Here is a 25,099-nt window from a genome sequence, read left to right on the forward strand (position 1 = left end):
GCAGCAATAAAGAGCCGGAGCATTCAGTTCATAAACATATGTTTTCATTTTTATTCCTAATGATATACGTGAGGCAAACCACATATTCAAATAAATAATGTAAGAAAATAAGTAAATGTTATTTTGATCCAGCAGTTTCTGGACATCGCCAGTAGAGAGGGCTAGAGGGATGAAGCAGAAGGATCTAGAAGACGACGAAGCCGACTGTACGGACTCGCATTGGCTGAGGTTCAGACATGAAGACCAATGATTGGTTGTGAAATCATCACAATGTCAGATTGAGCCAATTAGAGGCCGGGTAAAGGCGGGTCTTAGTGGTAAAATCAAATATCACATCCGGCGGCTGCTTACGTTCAGTTGCCCGGGAAACCGCCGTGAAGGAGGAAGTCGCAGAAATACAAATACTTTTAATATTAACCTGTAATTAAGCTTCCATCAAAACAACGGGATAAGAACAAGATAAACCAACCGGACCGTTTCATCCAGGAAGTAACGGGGACTAGTTAGCATTAGCATTAACCGCCGGTAAACGAGGGACAGCAGCCCAAATCGTGGCAGCTGGGTCGAAACACAGTGACATCAAAGGCAGCTGGGTCTAGGCAGAGTGTGATCAAAGGCAGACACACTCTCCGCTCTCTGGATTCGAGCTTCCCTCACCGCGGTTGACCGTAAACATGGCCCAACAAGCTGCTGCTCTTCAGACCTACAACAACGAGCTGGTTAAATGTAAGTGACTTCATCTGCTAATGAGCTTTTATTAACAGTCGCTGAGCATCATGGGAGCTGGGTTGTTGTAGTTCTCACCACATAGTTTAATATTGTAGAAGAAGATTTTCCTGTCCCCGGTGTTTTCTCGGTGTAGCCACATCCACGTCCTCTATTCAGCCCCATGACACTGAGGTCCGAGCTGAGGTCGACTATCTTCTTTTAGTAAAATGACCTGAGAGACAACAAGTTCATCAGGTTCCTACAGTTCATTCACCTCTGCAGTAATTTCACACGTTTTACTGTAAATACTTGTATCATACTACAACTGCTGCTATCATCTTCACCTACATATTTACCTATTTACTACATCCTGTACATGTACATTACTTTATCTCCCATGAAGTTTCCTGCACTATTCTGATTTGCACTCTCATCCTATCCACCTTGTGCCTTATGACTGTGTCCTACTGTGTACTACTGAGTACTGTGTCCTACTGTATACTGTGTCGTACTGTGTCCTACTGAATAGTATGTTTTGAGTACTTTAATATGTCGCTTACTTGTATGTTCTGTCACCGGGGAGAGAGAAACAGATATGGAAGAATTGACAATAAAATGGACTTTGAACTTTTGTCTTCACCATTAGTTTGATCCAATCCACAGCTGTTGTTTTAGATGAACCTGTGACGTGATGGTATAACCCGTCTCCTCCAGACTGTGGCTCCGGAGACACACTCGTGTGTCCTTGCTGTGATGATGTCTCCACTGCACAGAGAATTAAACTAATCTGAACCCGCTATGGAGTTTACACCTGAAAGAATATGTCCTCTCCCCTCTCACTGTGTTTTCAGGCGTAAAGCGAACTGTGGCTCAGTCCCTCGTCTCACTGAAACAGATTATGAGTCTACTTTGCTCTGCTGGTTGTAGTTCTTTGACCTTCAGCCGACACTGCAATCAGATTAACTCCCACTACAGATTACACCCGTCTATCATCTGGGAATCACTCACACAGACTCACACAGTGCATTTGATAGTATAAGAGTTTAACATTGAGATCATTGTGTTTAATTGGCATATCAATCTAAACTCTAGTGTATTTATATATTTTTAAAAAAAAGAGATTTGCTATTATTATAGTAAATCTGTATTTTTATGCATTTTAGGCAAACAATGAATACATATCAGCATTTGATACCAATGAATGTGTTAGATATACTTTAAATAATGCTTGGGCTCTGACTATCATTTTCTTAAAATACTAATAAATGTATTATGTAGATAACACGTGACACAATTTCTGCAGGTGAGATCTTCATACTACTTCTGACCTAATTTAACAGTGATGAATAAAATCCTTGAATTTCAAATGGTCTAATAAACCCTCCTTGTCTCTGTCAGGTATCGAGGACCTGTACCACAGTCGTGACGAGGACGACCGTCAGACCAGAGACGAGGAGGCGGAGAAGGATCGAGTGCAGCACGACGTCCGCGTCCTCACGGAGAAGCTGAGCCGACTCAACGAGAGCCTGGCGCAGAGATACGCCAAACGCGCCACCTTGGACCGCACCATCGCCGAGTCCGAGGCTGCCTACTCCAAGGTGCGTGTCCGGCTTCCTTTCCAGTTTCTACTGCAGAGTCTTTTGACCCGAGAGCGAACGATGATCGTATTCATTCCCACTTCAGAGCAAAAGTCCCGCTAGTGGGTGTTAGTGGTTTTCTGACCAGTTTAACTGCCTGAGAGTCACGGCTTCAGCTGAACTGTGGATCAGTTAAAAAGAAGTATAAGTTATTAAAACCAGAGTTTAATTTCCAATATTCAGCAGGAAACTCGTGTTAGTGAGTGATGACAGAGGCCTCAGTAGATTTATTATGGCATACCTGATGCATTCAAAACATAATTTACTTCAGGCTTCTACAGGAGATTCAGGCTGATACAGTAACTCTGCTACACTGTTATTTTACTTTATGAGCTGTACTGGATTCTCCATCATTCCCTCCTGCAGCAGTTTCATCTCACTCAGGTACCCCCCCCCCCCCCCCCCACACTTTCTGAAGCTGAACTCCCCGCTCACACTAATCACTGCAAACACACTCCTAAGCTGCTCTTATTAAAGAACAACAAGTCAGCCATCAGTCTCCACCCTGTTTAGAGTACCTCCACAGCGCAGCACCACAACATCAGCTCATACAACTTGTAGTTTTTACAGTATGTTGAATATGATGTGTGTAACTTGTGTTCCTCTCACAGATCCTGGAGAGTTCCCAGGCTCAGCTCAGCATCCTGAAGCAGGAGGCAGGAAGCCACAGTAAAGCCTCGGAGTCTCGGAGGAAGGAGCAGTGATGTCAGCTAGACGTCCTTCGCTCTGACCACAGCACTTTTTATTCAGTTTATTCTCCACGCTGGAATATTTATGTTTGAAATGTTAATTCTTTATTCCAATAAATGTATTTCTTACTATCATGACTCTTTGTTTTAAACAAAACACTCATCAGTGCAGATTCTAATATTTGTACAAGCATGAATTGTACAATACTGACATTAGGGGGTAAAATTGGTTGACTTTGACATATTGGCTGATATGTTTGTATGAGAAAAGGTCAATGACCGAAATAACAAGTCAGTCGGCCTCTAGAGTTCCTGTCCATGTTATATAATATTTTTGAATCTTGGATTTCCGACTCTAAAATATTCACGAGGATAAAAAGACATAAAAAATAAATTTGTTGGTTCAAGTCATCTATTTATTGAGCTTTCATTTGTACAAGTAATGACATCACTTTGTTTTTGTATTTTATTGAAATTTTCCAGAATCGACGATAACTTTACAGTAAGCACATCTGCTGCGATGTAGATTTACAAACGAGGGGGGGGGGGGTAAAGAAGGAACGTGACGGAGCTTCTACCACAGTGCAACCAACACAGAAGGAGTCAGAAGAGAAAACACTGCAGGGACAGAATGTGTGTGTCATCAGAAAAGTTCTTGCTGGTGTAAGATGGTCGGTGAAGTTTCCCACAATCCATTGTGCCTCTTGAGTCCCTCAGTTCAGAGAAGGACAGACAGGAAGCAGGTTCCCACAGAGTCCACGTCCTCTCTGGGGTCCACAGGAGCGTCACGTGACTCCAGCAGCTTCTCCAGAGCAGATTCACCTCAGACGAGGACAAGTCGTGCAGAAGCTTCAGCTCCAGAACTTCACCGAGAGTGGAATTCACATTGTAGCTGAATATTTAAAATACGTGCTGCACAGGTTTGTTTTTCTACTGTTTCAAGCAAACCTTAGTTTCCATCCACTCACTCATGGTGTGAAAACCTAAGAACAGACTCCTGAAACCTAATAAGTGTATAAGTCATTATGGGATTTCACTTCATGGTAATGTACTTAGGTGCAGATCAATTTGAAAAGTTCTCCTTCAACTTATTTTCAAATTTGTGTACATATGTATCATCTTTATTTCTTTAACCTTCTTTATTCTGCTCTTTTCTGATTCTAAACAGATTTCTTGTCAGAGAAAGATATGAAAAACAATCTCTGAAGTAGATTTAGTATTGAAACCAGCTCTACTGGATTATGAAGCAACTTGATCTTCGCTGTGAACTTTAAAACTAAATAATAAAAGTCTTCTCGTAGATTTTCACTCCACTAAAATGAATCAGAATTTAATGGACACTTGGAAATATTAAGAATACATTCAACCTTCTAAAACACAGTAGCATGGTTTCCAAATAGTTTGCACTAATGTTAAATACATGCATGTTAAAAACAACCATCAATTCTCGAGGCAATTTAAGGTCAAACGTGAGATTTGGACCCGTGTGGAAACGATAGATTGTAAATAAAGATGGATGACATGACAGCTCCCTTAAAGTGAAGCCCAATCATCTTGGTCGCCCCCTGGTGGCTCCAGGTTAGTAGATGGGAGATTTTTCTCAAAGGTGGTTTCTGTTTTTCGGAGACTCGTCGTCCATTTTCATTTACAGTCTACGGTGGAAACCTCCCTGTGGACTGTTTGTGGTCACAGTGGCAAAGGCTGACAATCATAAGACTTTCCATGCAAGGCTGTGGCAGACGATATACAAACATGGACATGGCATCATCGGCAGTGCATTCATCACGTACGACTGAAGAGTTGAGTCCCAGAGACCAATTCATTCATCGTGATTCGAGTGGTTTTATAACAAGATGCGAATAGTGGCTGTTGTTTTCGGAACAGAACTCCTGAGCTCTGGTTCTGTTAGTGCACATTCCCCCGTCGCCTTTGATCCCTCAAATCAAAGCTCCAAGCAAGACAGTGCAGAGACACTTAAAACATCCACGACTCCAAACAGGTCATTTCCTAAAATCATCGGACAAAGACAGAATCTCATCTCCTAACTGCAAAATCCGTCATAATTATGAAAACAAGGTGGAAACTGTACAACAATACTGGCCGTAGGGGTGAAGAATGAGTGTGAGGTTGTCACAGCAACACCTAAATCAGTTGGCATTATGAGTTTCATTAAAATAAAAAATCATCTGGAAACGTGGAGCATTCTTGTACTGGATATAAAACAAATCTTAATTAAAAAAAATCATCACATCCTTTCAAACACACACACAAACACACACGGTCTCACATTCGCTCTCACAAACATCATGAATGATCGTGATCATCATTGCCTTCATTACTTCAATGGAGCGGAGTCTTTCTCTGGGGAATGTTAAAGTACATGAGGTCCGACTGGAAGAAAAGAAATAAAAATAAAGATAAGAAAGATCCAGTGGGCCTGTTTGGACCCGTCCGTTTTTTACCAATACCAGCAAAGTTTTCTTTACAAAAAGTTTTTTTTTTGTACATGAACAGGTCTCAGACATGCAAACTTCAACTTGAAGCAGGAATAAATACACAAGAAGCCAAAAGAAAAGTGTCAGGACGTCCGACAGCTTTTCAAAAACGTGACCACAGACTGTATATAAAGATGGCCGACATCACCGATCCCCTAAAGTGAAGCCAAAGCATCTCCATCGCCCCCCGGTGGCTGGCTACAGTAAAGGTTATAAACTCTGCCTCTCTCATGTTAATGGGTGATATATGGACTGAACAAAATTTCTCATTTTATGTAGTTCTTATTAAACGTCATGATTGACAGCTGAGACCGCCTCGTGATTGGTCAATCACGTACATCAGCGGGACCTCGATACAGCAGCTCCACCCCCGATCACTGCTGCACCAATCACAGAGCTCGTCAGCTAACGTCTGATGATGTATTAGCCTCTGGGGGCAAAGGGCAATATTTAGGGGCTTACTGTGTAGAGGACAGAGATCCGGACACAGACTCTTGCTCAAATCATCGGCACAAAATGGCAGTGCTGGGAGATGTTGGCTTAATGTCTGGATCGTGGCAGGAGGCGGAGACGCCATCTTTAGATACAGTCTCTGAACGTGACACAGAGAACTTTGAAAGAGAGGATTATACAGAAACATTCTACAGTATGTTGCTTTGTTTTGTCACCAGCGTTACGGACGTACAGACATTTATTGGCCAAGGTCACTTCTTTAAGCATGTGATCGGGGCTCAGAGTTGCTACTGGTTGACAGAAATCTCCCCCGGGTGCATATGTTTCCTCCCCCGTCACCAAAGGAGGAAGCGTGTTGAAGTCTGCTCGCTGTTTGACTCGTCTACCAAATGTCCGGCAGCTCCACTACAGCATAGTCTGCTGCAAAATGTACAAAACTAAAAGGCATAGAGAAGCTTTACAGTAAGAGAACCCATGGAGGTGTTGGTCGGAACTAAAACATGCAGGTACAAAAAACAAAGAGAGACAATAAAACTACATTTGTGGCACCCTTTAACCTTTTTTTGTTCTTCACTGTTTGAGTCTGCTATCCAGCTGCTATATGAAAGCCCACTGGTCCTCCAGGACCTTCGCTTCTGGAGAATGACATGTTTCCATGCTAACACTGAACTCACCGCGGCCGTGGTGATACCTACACACGGGCACTGGCGGCTTCCTGTTCATTTCAGGGGTTTTGGTCCCTTTGCCCATTAACGTCTCCAAGAAGAAGGTGAGATGCAGACGAGGAAGCAGGAGAGATGTGAAGCCAGTGGACGGAGTCTGGAGATGAAGACAGGACGTCTCTCCAGGTTCTGTCTCCATGTGATTCTGTCAGAGGACGAAGAATGAGGAGGGTGGGGGGGGGCGACAGATCAACTGTCCAGGCTCGAGGGGGGGTAAAGACAGTCCAGCTGCTTTCGTTCAAAAAGAAGGTGGAGCTCAAACACCAGCCACCTGGCGAAACGCTGTCCTGCGCTGATACGCAGGCGAACCCGTGGCGTGTGGCGGCACCGTGGCAGGAAGTCAGCAAAAAAAAGGTTTTCCCTTTCTGATCAGGACGATGTGCTTAGAGATGACGTGGAGCTGGAGGCGGGTCGGGCCCAGATGTGACTTCCTCTGCTTCTCCCGCTGCTGTCGGCTCCCACCACCAGTGTGATGCTGTCAAGCTACAGAGCAGCTGATTGGTCCGTGTGGTCAGAAGTACAGAGCGGGCTCGCTGCTGTAGTCAGAGAGGGAGGAGCTGTCCGCTGGCGTGAGCTGAGGAGGAAACACAACGTTCAGGAAGACTCTAAATCCACGTCCGTCTCAGTTAATTACACAGGAACTGTGCTCCTACACCTGAATGTGGGATTTCACTGATCTGCCACTGACTTGTTATCATATTCTGATTGTAATGAGCAATCACAGTAATATCTGTATTTGTTATTTAGATGCATACTATTCCTCTACTTATCTAGTATAAAGAGTTATTTAGTATCAGAACATTTTATTATGCGAGACGATATTGTGCTCTCTCGCTCTCTCTCTCTCACCATAACCTCCTCCGTCATGAGCGTCTGAGTGGACGCGGCGTCCTCCTGGTAAACACCGTCATCGTGCTTGTGCTCCTGCCAGGCGCTGAAGTCCACCGAGTGCTTGGGAATGTAGCTGGAGAGGTCTGAAACAACAAAGAGACGAATAACACACAGTTATCCACATTTATTCTTCCTCCATCTCTTTTCCTTTAGGCTTCAACATGCGTTTAGAAAGTACATAAATGGGCAACTTACAAAAGAAGGTCCTCATATTAATGATTTACACGATGCTGATTGTTAAGAGTATTTGTAAACGAGCTGATGAGTTGAAACCATGAGTCCACAATTTTCTCTGGTGCAGTTCAGAGTTTGTCCAGGAGGGGTCTCGCTCATCACACCAGTCTACTGGGCCACACTTGCACCAAAGAGGGAAGTGAAGCTAATTTTATAAGGAAGCAAAACCTCATCGAAAAAATATCAAATATATAATTTTCTCTTTTTCAAGTCAATTCCTGATTTTAAGCAAAATGTATATTTTGATTTGCACCAAAATGTAATAAGTTTCATTGAAATTTGTAGTTTTTGTGTAAACCTGCTTAAAAAACTGTAAAACTCAACTCCGTGATTCAGTGTTGTGTTAAAAGGTTCAAATGGTTAATGGTGTTCAAGAAATCAGTGCATTAGAAAACAAAACGCAGTCAGGCGAGCAGCTCTCCTCCAGTTTGCATCTCGTCAAGAAGAACCAGCCTGAAAATCCACCGGAAAACCAGTCACACCGAGACGGATCCACAGAGCTCACGTTGCATCGCTAATCTGTTTATGTGGTCATCAGTGGGTCCATCAGGGGAAAGTGCTGAAGCTCCACTTTCACTTCCCTCGTTCCCTCCAAGAACATTTCAGTCTGCAGACGACTGAAGACTTGTGAGGTGTAAACTCATTTCATCTTTATCTTTCCATCGGAGAATCGACTTTATTCAATAATCGCTGTTCTCTGATCTGCGTTGAAACTTTAGTTCCTGTTATTTAATTTCCTATCTGCATAAATGTGTCCTTTTGTTTTGTTCTCCCGCTTCTAATTTCATATTCTTCGTCATGTGTTTTCTATTTATAGATGTCGCGTGTTCCTAAAAATCACCGTCCGAACACCAGTTTTATTTATTTCCATTTTCTCGGGATACAAGTTGGATTTTTTCGTCATCTCACCGTTGCTGTTGGTGGAGTGCATGGGCGAGTTGGTGAAGCTGGGCCGGGGGATGTGGATGCGTCCCACCATGCTCGGCTGTTCGTCCGCTACCCTCTCGTCCTCGTCCTCGTCCTCGTCCCCACTGTCCCACGCAGTGTTCTCTGATGGATACTCATACGTGCTCTGGAGACTCGACTCGTTGAATGAGATGTTGAGCTGAAAGAGACAAAGGACAAAAATATTGTGTCAATAAATCAGCCATTATCAAAAACTTTGATTTGGGCAAATATGTAAATTTCCCGGAGTATATAACGACGAATACTCAGCAATCCAATCCCCAAAAAATGAAAGGACATTTTGCGTTAAATTTTGTTAAATTACACAAATTGTGTTACAAGGCCCGACAGTCACTTGTCTTTATGTTTTGAGATTTGCTGTCACTGTTACAAAAATACAGAATCCCTCTTTTTTGACAGTGTTAAACAGTGTTATTCCATTTGTAACGGAGGAATTATTTATGGTATGTGTTGTCCAGCTCTTTGTTCAGGAGCCAGTTTCCTTTGAAAACAGCCCCCCCCCCCCCCACACCGTTTGTTTGTTGAAATGTTTGTTTAAAAAGTCCAAACTTCTCAGCGATCACATTTCACAGAATCTTACATCTTGTTCAGAATCAGGGATTTGAACAAAACCCTGACTTCCCTCTGCTTCCGCTGAATGAGGAGCCATGAAACATTAACAGGTTATTACTTCCTTATTGCTGTGATTACACTTCAGCGCTGAGCCTCATCACGTGCCTCAGCTCTGAGCTGTAACGCCGCTGTAGCTCAACATGAAACAAGCGGCTCATAACTTATTCATCGGAGCTCTTTAATGGGGATTCTTGCCGAGCCAGCTGCAGTTTGTTTAGAGCTTCCAGCGGCTGCGTCTCCTCCGCTGTGTGTGATCTCTGAGTGGGACAGGTGGCGGCCTCGCAGGAGCTCGCTCTCTGTGATTGATCGTCTCAGGGCGTCTCACGGTGTGGAGATGCTTCACTGGTCTCTGAACACGGATCCGTGGGCTGAGACGGGCTCTTACACTTTGAGGCCTCAGTGGTCGAAGCTGTCTGTGAACACACTGACTGACGGGTTCTCCTCCCAGGAGACGTCTCATCCCTTCAGAAGGAAGCCATGGCTCCTCTGAGGAGTTACTGCTGAGTCACTTTCTGTCCTAACATCTGTAGGATTCAAATACTTTGGAGCGATTAACATCTGGAAACTTCACGTCCAATTAAGCACAAGGTGACTGTTGATTGCTGTCCACCTATTACAAGTAGAACTGACCGGTTTACCACTTAGCCAATAAAAATCTGAGGATATGAGCTTTTCACAGACATGTTGTTAAAGACCATGAATGATTTATAATGACTTACTATGGATGCACTCTGGCCACACATGTACCCATGTATACACACACACACTCAAACACAAACACAGGTCTGTCCATGCCATCAGCTGACTGCTCTTAACCTACTGTACCTGGCTCCATCTACTCTGAAGGCCGTGATCTAAATCTGCCCTAATCTCCATCACAAGGCTTCAAGACAGAAAGTCTCTCCTCCGACTCGAGACCCTGCAGAGTTCACTCATAACATCATCTCCATTATGAAATATCAATGCTTATTCCATCAGCCTCACGACTTCTCTGTGATCCATCACTGTGATGTGGGACAGGTTGAAAATGAGACCATCTTTGAGTTTACAGACAATAACCAGGACGCCCCCTTCAAGTCAAACTCAAATTTATTCCATACGAGGTGGGGGGGGGGTCACAGTCTGAATGCTGTCGCTGTGCTGGGTCTTTACTCCGTTTCCTGTGGACCCTTGTCCTTAATCTCTAGACGCTCGTCTGGAATCTAGACCCCCCCCCCCCCCCCCCCCCCCCCCCTTAATCTGTAGACCACCATTTTAAATCTATACATTCTATATATTTTACGACTCTCTTCCCTTATCCCTATATAAATCTACGATGCCCCTTCATAGTTTATAAACCTTAGTTCTAATTAATTAGATCATGACCCTCAGTCTAGAGAATCTTAGTCTGTAAACTAGTTTTGAATCAAGTGTCTTTGATCTAAAAACGTGTGTCTTTGATCAGTTGAGTCCTGACCTGAACCTATGCATCTATAAATAAACCCTTGTTTGTTAGATCTATAGATCATTAGTCTCGTTATAGACTCTCGTCCTTAATCTGTCTGTGAACCCTGTGAACTTATCAATGAGTCACTACTCAACCTCTCACTCACCTGATGTTCAGGTTGAGCAGCTCGATGGTTTGTCTCATGTTTTTATTTCTCGCCGAGACGTTGAGCAAAAACTATACAAATGAAAGATTTACTAGCTACTCAAAGACGAGGGTAACTAAGAGCCCCGAGCTTTTAATAACGACCAAACTGAAACTGATAACAATTCTGTTTCAACCCCAACTGATCTCTCTTTTCAGCCTCTGGGTTTTAAATAAAACATCAGAGTCTTTCTTTCCACTTTCTGCAGCCAGAACGTCACAATCCACAACACAATTCAAATGTTGTGCAGAGACTGAAGCTCTGACGCCGTGTTAGCATCTTTAAAAAGAGCCCTCTGTCCCAGACAGACACTATTTTTAGAGCCAAACCTCCTGTTTTTAAGTCCCCGTGTTGAATCTTACACCACAGAAAGTGTTTCCTTGCTAAACTGGCTTCCTGTCTCGGAGGAAGTCTCTGGAGGCCAAATGCGGGTCTATCAATAAATCAGGTTCGCCGAGAGGCTCGCATCCCCTTTCACTGTCTTTCACTTTTCTTTCTGTCTGCTCTGCTCACACGAGACTCTCTTCAGACGAGACGTCTCTGCAACGCCTCAGTCGTTAGCCTGTCTCTGACTTCATGTCCCGACTGTTTAGCTGCAGCATTGATCCGTTTCAGAGACAATGGACGAAGACAGAAGAAGAGAGAGATGGGGGTTAACACAACTGTTTTCTTTACACCGTGTCTCTCTCGCTCGTGTTGTGGGTCTTCTTCATCTACGCGAGATTAAAAAAGGCTGCTTGTCTGTCCTCGGGCTATGGGACGGCCATCAGGGGCCCGGCTCAGGCCGACAGGGGCCCCACTCAGGCCTGCTGTCTCCTCACTCAGCACAGGCTGTTCAGACACAGTGTTGTGGCATCGACCGACTAATTATTTTGGTTTTGCTTTGTGTTCATCAAAGACTGACTGTGCTCTGCAGTTTGTGTGTGTGTGTGGTGTGTGTGTGTGTGTGTGTGTGTGTGTGTGTGTGTGTGTGTGTGTGTGTGTGTGTGTGTGTGTGTGTGTGTGTGTGTGTGTGTGTGTGTGTAAGAAGCTGTTGCTTTGCGTCAGCTTGGGTTAGATATTAAATGATAAATACATTTCTACCATGCAACTACCATGCAGCACAGGAGAAGAAATCACGTTGTTTTAGCAGCTTGTTCTTAAAACTGGTGATTTATTGCAGTCATTCTTTAAAAGGTGATCACCTGTGATTTGTGTATATTGTTATTAAAGGAAGTTCAGGAAACCCTGAGTGTGTGTGTGTGTGTGATAAGATAAGAAGAGCTTTGGAAAGTTTTAAACATCTTGCATCAAAAGGTTCATTTCTTTCCTGGCATTTATCACAGGTTACTTGTTGACTTGAGCTGCCTGGGTCAAAAAATTGAATATAGTGTGTAACTATAAACAAGATTTAGAGACACTAAGAATCTTGTCGGGAATGGTGCATGATAAAAATGATGATACGCAAATATTGTTCTCTGTGGAAACTTCTTTACTTTCCGTGGTTGTCTGAGCTTCTCCTACACGACCACACTGACGCATCAGATGCAGAAATGTGTTCCACAAGTTCCTCGCTCATGCTTTTCTTCAGCTGTGTGTTTTATTCTGTTGTTCGCATGTTCATAAATGGACATGGGGGGGGGGGGGGGGGGGGGGGGGGGGGGGGGGGGGGGGGGGGTGAGTGAGGAGGAAAAGAGTCGGCAGATGAGACGATTATGTCGACATGAATGTGCCTCGGCCAATTGGCAGTGCCAGGAATTTTCCCGAGGCCACCCAGCATGGCCTGTCCTCGTTTGGAGACAGGTAGTTTCTACTGAATGGACAAACACACACACACACACTTACACAAACACACACCCAAGTTTAGATGACGTTCACAAGACTTCTTTAAAATAAGTTTCTGTATTTATCTCATTATCACATGTGTCGAAAAGCATCTGATGCCTCTGGTGTATTAAATATAGTTCTCGGTAAATACACGCCACACAATGTGGGATGTTACAGATCCCGTAGTGGACCACAGGTGAACAGCGGCCTGCAGGAGCCTGACCATGTGCCTGATTAGAGCTAATCTCTTGCCAGGTAGATAATATTAGAACAGCCCCACAATGCACCGGCTGAGGAGTAGAGCTGCTGAACAGAGGGATCATAAAGCCCTCGTACGTGTACTTAAACAAAGCATGTGGTGCACATCCACCCTGGTGTGACCCAGAGGATCTCATACAGGGAAAGGAAGGATGCTCTAAAGATCAGATGGAGAAAATGTTCAGGTCACATTTCAAAGAACGCCCTGTCTTTTGTCTACTTTTATTCAAAACATTCATAGAAAGCGAACAACAGCGGTAGCAGTAAAGACCTGGATCTGTAGTTCCATCTACACCAAGAGCCCAGAGTTATAGGTATCATTTCCATAAAAGTGCTGCATTATTTTCGTCAAGATCCATAAATTATGTAAAAAGAAAGAACAAAGTAAAAAAAGCACAATCTTTGATGCAATCTTCAAGAAAGTTATCAAATATTCTTGGATCTGCGTCTTTGTCTCGATCCTGCAAAAAGTTGACTGGGTCCTTTTTGGGGTCGCGTCCCATCTTTCCACTAAATTCTTTGGAACTTCATTGAGTAGCTTTGGCAGAATCCTGCTGACAAACCAACACACTCATGGACAGAGGGTGAAAACATAACGTCTTTGACGGAGGTAATAAAATGTGCTCTCATTACAGATACTGTATCGGACCTATTAATTTATTATTTACAGCCCTGATTAGATTAGACCGGATTCTCTGACTATCAACTATAAACACGTATTAATAAAAAACGCCTCTCCTGCTTTATATAAGTTTTACCCGACCTAATTATTTGTAATCATGTGCAGGGTAGTGCTCGAACCAGTAAACTCATTCTTCAAAGTAAATACAAGTTAGGAGTGCCGACAGCTTCACTGATCTTACAACTGAGACGACACACGAGAACACGGGATAAACTAAGTACATATATGAAAGTACAAAACCATGACCTGTAAATATGTCAATGAAAGGTCCGTTCACACCAGAGCTAAGAATACAGCTCAGCCCGAGAAACCTCTTCGGATGTAAGCTACGCTGAAAGGTCCAAAACGTACAGACTCTCATGTGTTTCACTTCTCGCTCGTCACGTCAGTCCACAGTCAGAAGTTGAACCAGTTCAGTGATTGAGGTGGAACTCCTCAAGTGATACAACCATTAATGAGCCAGTATCCCAACATGGAGGAAACAGAGAAAAGCCTTCACACGTGTTGGTGACTGGGACTCGTGTCACCTGCTGCCCGGGCTGGTGGCACGGGCCGAATAGGAAAATGTGTGTTTACACTTCGATGTCTCAAGATTGTGTGAGTCACGGCTGTAATTGTGTGCTGGCCATAGCTGCGTGTGTGTGTGTGTGTGTGTCTAAGTCTCCCTGTGCTTTTATTATCAGATTAATCAGACTTGGACGAGAAACGAGACACAGTTGACAAACTTGTTAGTGACAACGACTCTTTAAATATCTACCTAAGATCAGAGGAAATGTTTTAATGTTCTCTGCCGCCTGACAACATTTCTGTTGATAAGAGCAAACCTGGCACAGACGGAAATAGCCGAGCGCACTGTGTGTATGAAAGGTGAGACCGACAGGGTGGAGATCAAAACCCGCAATCAGCAATCTCCTCCTGACACACGCTGACGCTGTGGGAGAGTTCAGGGCGTTCAGCACATAAAGGTTCACCTGGTACCAGAGTGTGAATGGTCGGGCGTGTCTTGAAGACAACAACCAGGACAAAGGACGGCTCAGGATCCAGAGCACTGGACCAGGATTATGGATATGGATATGAATTCTATGCAGACGATGGGTGTGTCTCAGTGTCCATAATGGGCCACGGTCACATGGGTTTCAGGAAGTGATGCGGTTATTGTGTCAGTGAACTTCGGGTCAAAGATGAGTCTCAAAGAAAACGTCACAAAGCAAACACAATGGAGACTTGTGCTCATTCGAAGATGTTGCAACAAGAAACTCTTTGAGGAGGAAGTTTGCAGCATCGATGCGTTTCCAAAGTTTGACAAAGTGTCAAACGAGACGCGGAGGCTCACATTGAACTTTCAGAAATCTCAAAATCGCTCAGTCACCACTGGGTTTGAAAGAGGGACTGAAGTCAAAGATAAAGAAGAGGAACCACCTTAACGTGGTCACTGGTCTCCATGGTGGTTTCTTTTGTTCCATTGTGTTCGAACGTGACTCAAATCAGAAAAGCAAACTTCTCACCTGGCATGTGAAATGAGTCAATCCACTTTTTGAGTGGGTTATTATGGGGTGGGGAAAGTCCTGAGGAAAAACCAATGAATTCTGGAGCGGAACCAGGTAGTTTTCTTTGAATATGGCGAGATGGGGCGTTAGCTTTAGCATTTACTCTCAGAGGGGCCCTCGAGAAATAAGTGACCGTGACTTCATACTAAGCCTCATGAACACATAAGACCCCTCCTTTAAACTTCAGACATGTTTACTCTCAACCCATAGATTTAAGTTTGCTTATTAAAAAAACATGTTTACCAGGAAAACGCATTCAAACGTGTTTAATAATATGACGTTTAAATTTCACGCTGCTCTTTTCTTGTCAGGGTAAAACTGCTCCTTGTTACAACTTCACATCCTCCAGTAAGAATCCACAATATCAACCCTGACATCACATAGTGTGTCTGTGTGTGTGTGTGTGAGGGAGACAGAGGAGTGTGTTGCTTATCCTGGAGTCGTAATGACAGGATAGAATGGCCACGGCTCGTGTTGCCCTGGCTACAGGCGCCATTGATATGTGACGGGGGGGGGGGGGAGAGAGAAACCAACATGGCCGCTATTAATGTGTAAACAGAGGAAAGATTGATTTACATGAAGACGGACTCTTTGCCGTGTATTTGAATAAAATTTACAATAAATTGAATAACGCAGTAGTTCCCACACAGCGTCCGGCTCACACAACAGTGATGTGTGTTTGTCAAAGCAGAGGGTGGAAAATAACACAAGAGTTTGTATTAAAAAGTCCAGTGACCACTTCCTGCTTCTTTCACTCGGATCTTGTGTTTCTTTTTATAAACTTTCATCTATAACGTCCTCGGCTCTTAGTCTCTCGCTCCTCTCGCACATGCACTCTTAAGATACACACACACTGAATTAAACATGACCGTGATAGTGGGGCTCTGCCGGCTGAATTCTAATTACCTCGCAGGGTTTGCACGTGTGCCTGCAGGGCTGTGTGGGAAACCTGTGTTTTCTCATGGGGGCGTTAATGCCTGGTTGTTTGTGAGAAAGGGCATTTGAGTCCGCGACCTATAGCCACACAGCCGCCGCAAGAAATAACTAGCTTCTACAAAAGGAAACCATGTTTGCACGGCCTGTCGATCATGGAAACAGCACAGATCACAACCTGTGCACCACAAAGACATTGTGACCTTCTTAACGTTGCTCGTGGGATTTGAACAAAGATCTAGTGAAGTGAAATAGACTTTTGCCCACGTTATAAGTTCCCCTCACTTCTATGCAGCGTTAATCCTCTTTAACCTCATTGTTTCAGTTCTGTGATCCACAACTTTACTGATTTGATTCAGACATTTTCAGGGATTATTGCCAACACTATCTGTCCAGCTCCAAAAAACAGCCGGTGGAGCATTTAGCAGATAAGATGTCAGACATGTCCCTCAGCAACTGGTGGAGACCAAACACAGAGCTGAAAGAGAAGCTGGAGGTGTAAAAATGCTACTTGGCCAAGATGTTGGATTCTGTTTTATATAGGGTATTTTGTGAGGGGTATAGTGAGTATTTTCATTATAAAAACACAAAGTACTACAACAATGAGCTTTTCAAACTGGGACAAGAATCAATAAATATCTTTAACGTACAATAAAGCAACAAACTAAAATGTAAACAGTTTTTCTTGGTTCGTTTGAAGTTAGTATCACAACTTCAACTACTTTGTCCTGTTGCTTCAGCTCAGCCTCAATAAAGGAAAACAACGCTTTCAGGATAGTTTGAAAACTACATATTAAAAAAGGGAAAACACAAGGGTGGGTGGAGTGGTGGATTTCAGGAAGTGTGAGCGAGGAGAGATGGGGAATGTCTGCGGGAGGTAAATAATTAAACACAATGGACTTTCACACCTGACGTCCACGCACACAATGTAAATGTAGGAGTGTGCCCTTTCATTGGCCTTCCTGTGTTACTCAGCCTTTAAGCATTGAGGTCTGGGTATTTTTAACCTGCTGTGTGCATGACATTAAACCACAGGTAGAAGAAGTGACTGTGGCTTTTCTAAACACGGTGAAGGAAGCAGCTTCACATCCGTGCACAGAGAGGAGTTTGCTCAGTGCCATAAAAAAACACCGGTTCGCCCTTTCGTTTTGAAGCATTCTTATCCACATTCATGGGACAGTTTTGAAGACAAGTGATACATGAACAAGGCCAATAACTGATAAGCTCCCTTAAAAATAACTGATAATGAGCATTATGAGATCAGACTGCACTTTGCCTCCCTCTCCGACGCACAAGGGAAAATCCCTGCAAAGTGTGTCCATGTTCTTATGATGCATTTACATGGTCAACGTTCATTATTTATAATTTCACTATTGTGATTTCATTAAAGCTATTTTTCCCTGCACACCCCCACAAACATGTCAGAGGTGTTCAGGTAGCTAGTCAATCAACAGGATGGTCTTTATGGAACGAGTCAATGGTGTTTCACAGCATGAGAACCCTGGTTGTGGTGGATCTGGAGCTGCCTGGTGACGCCACAGTGTCTGACTGCTTATAGTGCAGAAAAAACAAGTCATAAAACATTTCCTCGTTTCTTTCCTTGTTCCTTGTCATAAAGCACAATAATGATCCTCTCCTCCACAGACGTTCATCCACTAAAGATAAAGATTCACCTGATGCTGACCCACCGTGTTATTGCATCACAGGCCATTCCAATGGTCACCTGTAATCCCACAATGCCGTGCAAGGCACTTTGATTGTGTCCCGATAAAATGGCAAAAGAGCAAACCACTGACAGAACACAACTTGCCACTGGAAAAAAAACTTTCTTAGTTCTTTCTTGGCCCCATTTTCAATTTTTGCGTAATGCTTCTAAAAGACAAACAAACAAAAAAGCACAGGGGTGAAAACGTAACCTCCTTAGCTGATGGGCGGAGCTTCGACCTGTGCTGCCTTCAGTGGAACTTTGCTGCTTTCTATGGTTGATTTTGTGTTTGTGTAACTTCCACTTGGAGTGACAAAAACTAAACATTTCCACTCTTTATACTTTTCTGCTTGAGGTTTTCTAACCAGTTATCAGTTCAGAGAGAAACCCTGAATCAGCTGGAGCTGTGGAGTCACTGGTGCTGGTGGCAGAACACATGAAAAGATCAGCATCACACTGGTTTGTGTTTATAATTGAGTCTCAAACACAGTCTTCGTTTGACTGACTCTTTCACGGTTTGTCTGATCTGCACCGAACAGGTCAACAGTTCATTTAATCACAGGCTTTTGATAATTTAAGATTAATATAAACTAAATACAATATCAAACCCACGGCCAACTACCAGTAGAATAAATGTCCCTTGTCTGAATAATCATCATTTTCAGTGACAAACATACGTCCATTTAAAAACTGACTGGTTATTCTGCTCAAATACAAAGAAACTATGAACTCTGGGAAAAGGCGGGGTGCACCATGAAATCTCTTCCTCTCTCTCTCTCTCTCTGGATGTTACAGTCACACATGGATCCGTCTCCCTTTTCCCATAATAACCAGTCAGAGGGAGCAGAGACTTCAAAAACAAACCACTCCCCCCCATGTCTCGCTGCCAGCTGCACCCCTCCTCGACAAAGAGCAGCCATGTCCACCACAAGGGTGAAATGAATAAATAAATAAATAAATCAGACAATACTGCCAGAGCTAAGTCAAGAGATCCCGATCCAATCAAAGTGCAGATTGAAACCGAGTCAGTCCGGGTCTGTGCACCTCACTGGGAAGCCGGAGTAGATTTTTTTATGCAAATTCCGGAGTGATGCGCTACAAGAAGCTGCACTTGACCTACATAGCTCTTCCACAGTTCCTACCCCAATACAGCAGGAGGAGATCAGAGGAAGCTGGAAGCCAGGGGACAGGCCTTATTAACCACCACCGCACAGGAATAAAGCAGTGCACTGTGGGTAGAGGAGAGAAAACACAAAGCAGAGTGGTGCTTGTGCAGCGATATGGACGGGAGTGTACGGGAAGGAAATGTGCTGGATGTGATGCTCACACAAGTGTTGAGTGGGTTGAGAAATCAGGGAGAGAGGGTATAGAGGAAAATGCATTTGGAAAAAGAGCTGATGATCTGCGTTGGTTCTCAAGGTCCTGACGTGCATTCGGAACATTCTCTTCCAGCCAAGCTACTCATAAAAAATGGTTTGGTTTTGCTGGGAAAAAGAAAAGAGCGCTGAAAAAAAAAAAAAGAGATCCAAGACCAGAACCCTGAGCCGAGGCCGTTCTCGGAGGCTGCTCTCACACAGAAGCGGCACGGAGCAAAAATTCCACACAAATTATACAGGCCAGGCCAAGGCCTCGATGCTTTTGTAATTGCTTGCACAGCCCTGCCCAGAAAAGAAAGGAGGAAAAAAATCTGGGCCTCGGTGATGACCAAGAAGAGCAGACCGACAACAAAGGGAGAAAGTGTTTGGTTTGAGAGCATCAAGGACAAAATGAGATGTGTCCCTGTCTCATGGCCACGCTCACGGCTAATCTACATGCACACGGTAAAACATGCACACCCGCAACCAGCTCACGCGGACGAGTCTTAAAATCCTGGTCCATCAAGAAGATGCAACACAATGGTGCAGGGATTAAAACATACTGGCATCCTCCTTTACTCATTTTGGGATATGGTTTGGAAAATACCACAGATTCTCCCCCAAAACCAAATCTGTACTTTATACATACCCTAGTTTGCAAAATGTAAATAATGGGATATCATTCTCTGTTTCCATTCTGCTGCCAATGAGTTAAAAGCTATAAATCCACTTGGCTGCAGAGTTTCCACTTGATAGAATCATGAGTCGGCTCAGTTTCCTGTTCTGGTTGTAAGAGGTTGTGAGATTTACTTTGGGAGCCAGAGGATTACAGCGGACCGGGTCAAGGGAACAGGACCGAGCGCCAGGAGCAATTCACAGCAGCACCTTTGCCAAGCAAGTGTCACATATCTGATTATGATCGCAAAGATCACCGTGATGGCCAAAACACACTTAGCCATCAGTCAATCCCCAGAAAGTCCCTGGACCGAGGAGCTGCCAGAAGGGCTCAACATAACCAGCAAGGAAGGTTTGAAGCAGTGTTGTTGTTGTTGTTGTTGGTTTGTGTGTTTGCAGCTTAACACAAATACAACTGGACGGAGACTCACAAGACTTGGTGGAAAGATGCAGAGTGGGTTAGGGAAGAAGCCATTAAACTTTGGTCCGGATCCAGGGGAACATGCAGGAAACTTATTTCACTTCGTTAAAATTGCATGATGGGATATTTTTGGGGATTTTAAATGTAGTTTCATACGGGATGTTTGGTCCCCTGAGGGCCATTCTAGTTCCAACTCCGCCAACTGAGGCCCAACAACCTCCTGATGAAACCACAAATAAACCTGCACTCATAGACACAAGTCCTCTAAATAGGCCTGAGTTCCCAAATTATATCTGAAGAAAATTGGTAAAAAGTCCCAAAAAAAACTGTTTTACAAAAAAGCAATTGCCCCAAATTTTAACGGGTTATTTCCTGACCCCGGTTGCATCCTATCACCAAGTTTGAGGGGAATCCATTCAGTAGTTTTTCTATAATAAGGTTGACAAACATCAAAACAACCAGCCAACAAGCAAACAAGTGAAACCTCCGTGCCGACAGGAGAGGTCGGCTGTGCTTCCACGCTCCACACCCTGAACATGGAAACCAGCTCAATAAAACGTGTTACGTAAAGTAGAAATTAAAGCCTCTGGCTGTGAATCACTGGCTCCCTCTACTTAATCAGCAACATGTTGAAAATGCTGCTCGGCAACACACACACAGGCCGATCCAGAGCGCCTGCAGCACTCGCACAATTAATTAGAGACATTCTCTGATATCTAATTAATCACCAATAGAGAAGAAACAGGAGCAATTTAAGGAAAGGCCTTCGCCGAGCAGGCAGCAGATACCTGATTATGATTGTTAGATAACTGCGAGGCCCAAACATACACTTTGTTATCATTTAATTATGATTAAGGACCCGGCCCGAGGAAAGCTCAGCTCCGTACAAAAACACAGACGGGATAAAGAGTGTGACAGGTCAGAGCTGGCCTGAATCCCCGAGACAAATCCTGAGAACTGAGAACAACTTCGATAAAATTTGCTCGGTCAATTCGCTCGGAGGGCCACCTAACCCAATAATGTGCTCTGCAGCAAATAACATGCTTTTGTGGGACGACAATCTACGGGAAAGAAAAACTGCTGCTTGTCGTTCCAAGTGTCTGTGCGAACAATTTTCAATCCACTGTGGCATCGAACCCCCGAGAGCAGGTCAAGAGACGGGAGATCTGATGCTGACACTCACACATGAAGAACAACTGAGTGGATTAACCATAAGGTGGATGGACACGCTGCCTAAAAAGCAAAGGGGGGGAGATGAAATGAAAACATAAACAGATCCTTTTCCTGTCGGACGCCTGACGACTAAATTTAGATCAGAGGAAACTTTAATGATTCCTCAGGGAAGAGTTGGCACGTGTGCTGCATGAGACTGTCAGGACACCTACTACTACACTCTGTGTTCTGCAGCATGACCAGGTTCTCTGGAGGATAAGGGCTGCCAATAACTATTATTTTCACTATTGATCAGTCTCTTGAAGCGCGATTGATCAGTTGGTATTTAAAATGACAGAAAATATTGAAAAGTAACCAAAGAAATTCAGTCGAGAGAGAAAATCAGTAAATCCTCACATCTGAGAAGCAGGAACAATCTCTTTCTGCTTCACAGTGACCTAATCGATGAATTTATCCTGAAAACAGTTTGACAAATCAGAGAGCAACATGTCAATTCAGTTCTTATTCTCACCTTCTTGCCCGTGGAGCTGGTCTTGGAGAGGCAGGACCTGGCCAGAGACTGGTACCCACCGATGACCTCGATCTCCTCCACAGCTGGGTACCGCTTCTTCAGCAGGGACCCCAGGTTGGCATATGGGGCCTGGGGAGGTGTGGAGCCCGGGGGGGCCACGGTTGAGCCCTCCTGTGGGGGCTCAGGTGAGCTGGGCTGGGCCTGGGAGTCCGCCCTATGTTTAGGTACCACAGTGAAGGTGTTGCCCTTTCTCCTCTGCACCATGGGGCTGGGCTCAGGGGCCCGCTGCGAGGGCTCCACCTCAATGTCATCTATATTTGTGACTGGCAGCTGATCCATGAGGGGTTGTTCTGGAGCAGGGGAGGGGGCAGAAGGGAGAAGAGCAGGGGGAAGAGGGTCTGAGGACACGGAAGATGAGGCGGGTGGGGTGAAAGGGGGTGAAGATGGGACAGCCGCAGAGGAGGGGGGTGAGGACAGGGCAGGTGGAGAGGAGGGAGCTGGGGTGAGAGCAGGAGATGGAGATAAAGGTTCTGAGGGTGGAGGAGATGGTGGACTTGTGGCAACAGTAGGAGGTGGTTCAGGCTTGGATGAGCGGTCTACCCTCTCCAGCTTCTTCTCCTCCTTCCTGTTTGAGGGTGTCAGACTGGGTGTTATGGCGATGGAGGTTGGCACTGCTGGCACCTCTGCCATTCTGTGAGAGGGTGATGACCTCACCGGGCCCGAGGGCACCGGGCTGCTTGTTGCAGACGAGGCAGTGGGCCGGCGCTTGGGGATCACTGTGAAGGAGTTGCGGGACTGCAGGCGCAGGTTCGCAAGGGCCCGAGCCTGAGTGTCCCCGTCGGGAATCTGGTTGAGGTCTGGCTTCGGAGAGGGGCGGATCTCAAAGTCAGGCGTGGAACGAGCCATCTTGGATGAGATGGGGCATGAGGGGGACTCGGCACGGGCACGGCGGGTCTCCGGAGAGCATGGCACCTTGGGTTGGGGCGACACCTCAGTGGCCTCCCAGTCTCGCTCTCTGGTGACCTTTGTTGACCCCCTGTCTGGCTCATCTCTGGAGGCCGCGCCACGACCCCCAGTGTCCTCAAACCGCTGACGGAAGGAGGACACGGACTGGGGGGACGTGGTGGGACGCTGGGGGCTTCCTGGCTCCAAGGCAGCAGGCTGTGGCTTTGGTTTGGGGGAGCGGGGACTCTGGAAGATGGGCGAGGGCGGGTGGCTGCTGCCCGGGCTGCCCGGCCTGGGCTTTGGCACCAGATCTGGCTGTGGCTTGGCCCAGAGTCTCGGCCTGCTGCTGTCCAGCTCCAGCAGGTTCTCCGTGCTGTGGGACTTCTTCTGCAGCTTCCCGTAGTTGCTGTCAAACTTCTGCAGCATCCGGCTCACCCTGCCCGGCCCCTCACCCGAGTCGTACAGCGGGGTCCCATGGTCGGTCCGGCCCAGGGTGCTCAGGTTCTCCTCGCTCCTGCTCAACGTGGTGTCATAGATCACCACCTCCTTGGCTCGGATCTCGGTCACCGCGCTGCCTCTCTGGTCCAGGAGGTCGTTCAGGGAGCTGTAGCTACTCACGCCGTTCTGCTGCCACTTGGACCCGGGTTTCAGCGCCCCAGCTTCCGGGAAGTAATCCGGATCCGACTCGATGATGATGATGTTGTCGGCGCGGATGGTCCGTATGCCGGGCACGCTGCCGTAGAGCTCAAGGATGTGCTGCACCGGGCGGGCGGCGTTGTCCCGGTCCTGCCGCCTCCTCCGCTCCTTCTCCAGCTTGATGAACGGGTTCTCCTCCAGCGGGCCCAGGCTTTCCTGCAGCACCAGGCTCTCCTCCCGGGGCGGCGGCGTCTCCTCGGCCGCCGGTCGCGTCTCTTTGTTGTTGGGGGCGAAGTGCTGGCTGGCGGTGGTGATGGTGTAGTTCCGCCCGGACCCGCCGCTCGGTCCCCCGTCTCTCTCGGCTCCTTCACCTCCAGCTCCGCCGCCGCCGCTGCCGTTCACGCTCCCCGTCACCTCTCCGTTAAGCCGCTGCGGCCCCGCACCGCCGCCGGGGCTCGTCTCCGCGGAACCGGCTCCTCCAGACCCGCCGCCCTTCGCCTTCCTCCTCTCCAGGATCTCTCGCTTCCAGGCCGGCATCCTCGGGCTCTCTTGCCCGGCCTCTTGGCGGAGGACGCGAACGTCTCCTCCGCCGGACATCGCAGACGGTTGTTGGGAGAGGGCTGGGGAGGACTCCGGGGCTCCGAGGCGGTGTCGCCGCGGCTGTGAAACCAGTATCCGGCTGTGACTGTACCTGCAGCGCCGCTACCTCACACTCATCCCCGCCGTCTCTCTCCTCTGCCTCCGCTACCTCTCTCCGCACGGCCCCTGAACGCGGCTCCGCCTCTCCGCTGCAGCACGAGCAGCCGGGGTCGTCCCACCGCGATCCCTGATTGGTCACTGTGTCTCATGAACACGCCCCCTCCCTCTGTGCCACTCCCGTTTCTATTGTTGACTGGGAGGAGGACGGCCCGTCAATCTAAAGTGCTATGTTCAAGTACAATCCGCCAATTTCATATTATTTATATTTACCTTTTAACAAATTATTAAATGTAGATTTCTCGTCAGTATTGTTCACTCTCATTCTGAATAATCAAACTATTCATTGTGAAAGGTTAACAAGATTTAATTACTGTTATAAGTAGTATATAGTAGTTATAAGTAGTATAAGAAGTATACTCATTTATTTATATTTTCAAATTCATTGTTTTCCTTTCAAACTCACATCCACATAACAAAACTGTCTTGGCCCAGATTTGGCCCAGATCTGACCCACATCCGACCCACATACTGCGTAGAGCGTTTGCCAAACCTGCGACACAAGTAATCCACAGTAATACCGCATGTCTGCCAAGAGGTGCTATTCACCACATTAGCCACTTTAGGTTCACATCCAGATTGCACCTTGCCAAGTCCACCACACGTTTGCCCAAAATGGCCCCACATTTGTGTTTGGGGATATTTGGGCCACATTTGC

The 25,099-nt window shown here is 45.8% G+C and overlaps 2 protein-coding genes across 2 annotated transcripts; one reads left to right on the forward strand and one right to left on the reverse strand.

Moving 5' to 3' along the window:
* The first annotated feature begins 284 nt into the window (after positions 1–284).
* On the forward strand, positions 285–3,445 carry ssna1 (Sjogren syndrome nuclear autoantigen 1). The gene is made up of 3 exons (XM_053411462.1): positions 285–726; positions 2,107–2,306; positions 2,957–3,445. The coding sequence occupies exons 1-3, from the start codon at positions 675–677 to the stop codon at positions 3,047–3,049; spliced, it is 345 nt and encodes a 114-aa protein (XP_053267437.1). The 5' UTR covers positions 285–674; the 3' UTR covers positions 3,050–3,445.
* On the reverse strand, positions 3,429–24,397 carry tprn (taperin). The gene is made up of 4 exons (XM_053411460.1): positions 22,105–24,397; positions 8,739–8,934; positions 7,554–7,678; positions 3,429–7,278 (listed from the first exon to the last, which is right to left on the reverse strand). The coding sequence occupies exons 1-4, from the start codon at positions 24,280–24,282 to the stop codon at positions 7,216–7,218; spliced, it is 2,562 nt and encodes an 853-aa protein (XP_053267435.1). The 5' UTR covers positions 24,283–24,397; the 3' UTR covers positions 3,429–7,215.
* Positions 24,398–25,099: the final 702 nt, after the last annotated feature.

The sequence above is a fragment of the Pleuronectes platessa genome, chromosome 19 (genome assembly GCF_947347685.1).
Source record: "Pleuronectes platessa chromosome 19, fPlePla1.1, whole genome shotgun sequence".
In the NCBI taxonomy this organism is placed as follows: domain Eukaryota; kingdom Metazoa; phylum Chordata; class Actinopteri; order Pleuronectiformes; family Pleuronectidae; genus Pleuronectes; species Pleuronectes platessa.

Coding starts and splice junctions, on each gene's coding strand:
- ssna1 (XM_053411462.1), top strand. CDS start 675: ATGGCCCAACAAGCTGCTGCTCTTCAGACCTACAACAACGAGCTGGTT. Junction 727..2,106: donor CAACAACGAGCTGGTTAAAT/GTAAGTGACTTC, acceptor TGTCTCTGTCAG/GTATCGAGGACCTGTACCAC. Junction 2,307..2,956: donor CCGAGGCTGCCTACTCCAAG/GTGCGTGTCCGG, acceptor TTCCTCTCACAG/ATCCTGGAGAGTTCCCAGGC.
- tprn (XM_053411460.1), bottom strand. CDS start 24,282: ATGTCCGGCGGAGGAGACGTTCGCGTCCTCCGCCAAGAGGCCGGGCAA. Junction 8,935..22,104: donor CCAGCTCCACGGGCAAGAAG/GTGAGAATAAGA, acceptor TGTCTCTTTCAG/CTCAACATCTCATTCAACGA. Junction 7,679..8,738: donor GCACTCCACCAACAGCAACG/GTGAGATGACGA, acceptor TTGTTGTTTCAG/ACCTCTCCAGCTACATTCCC.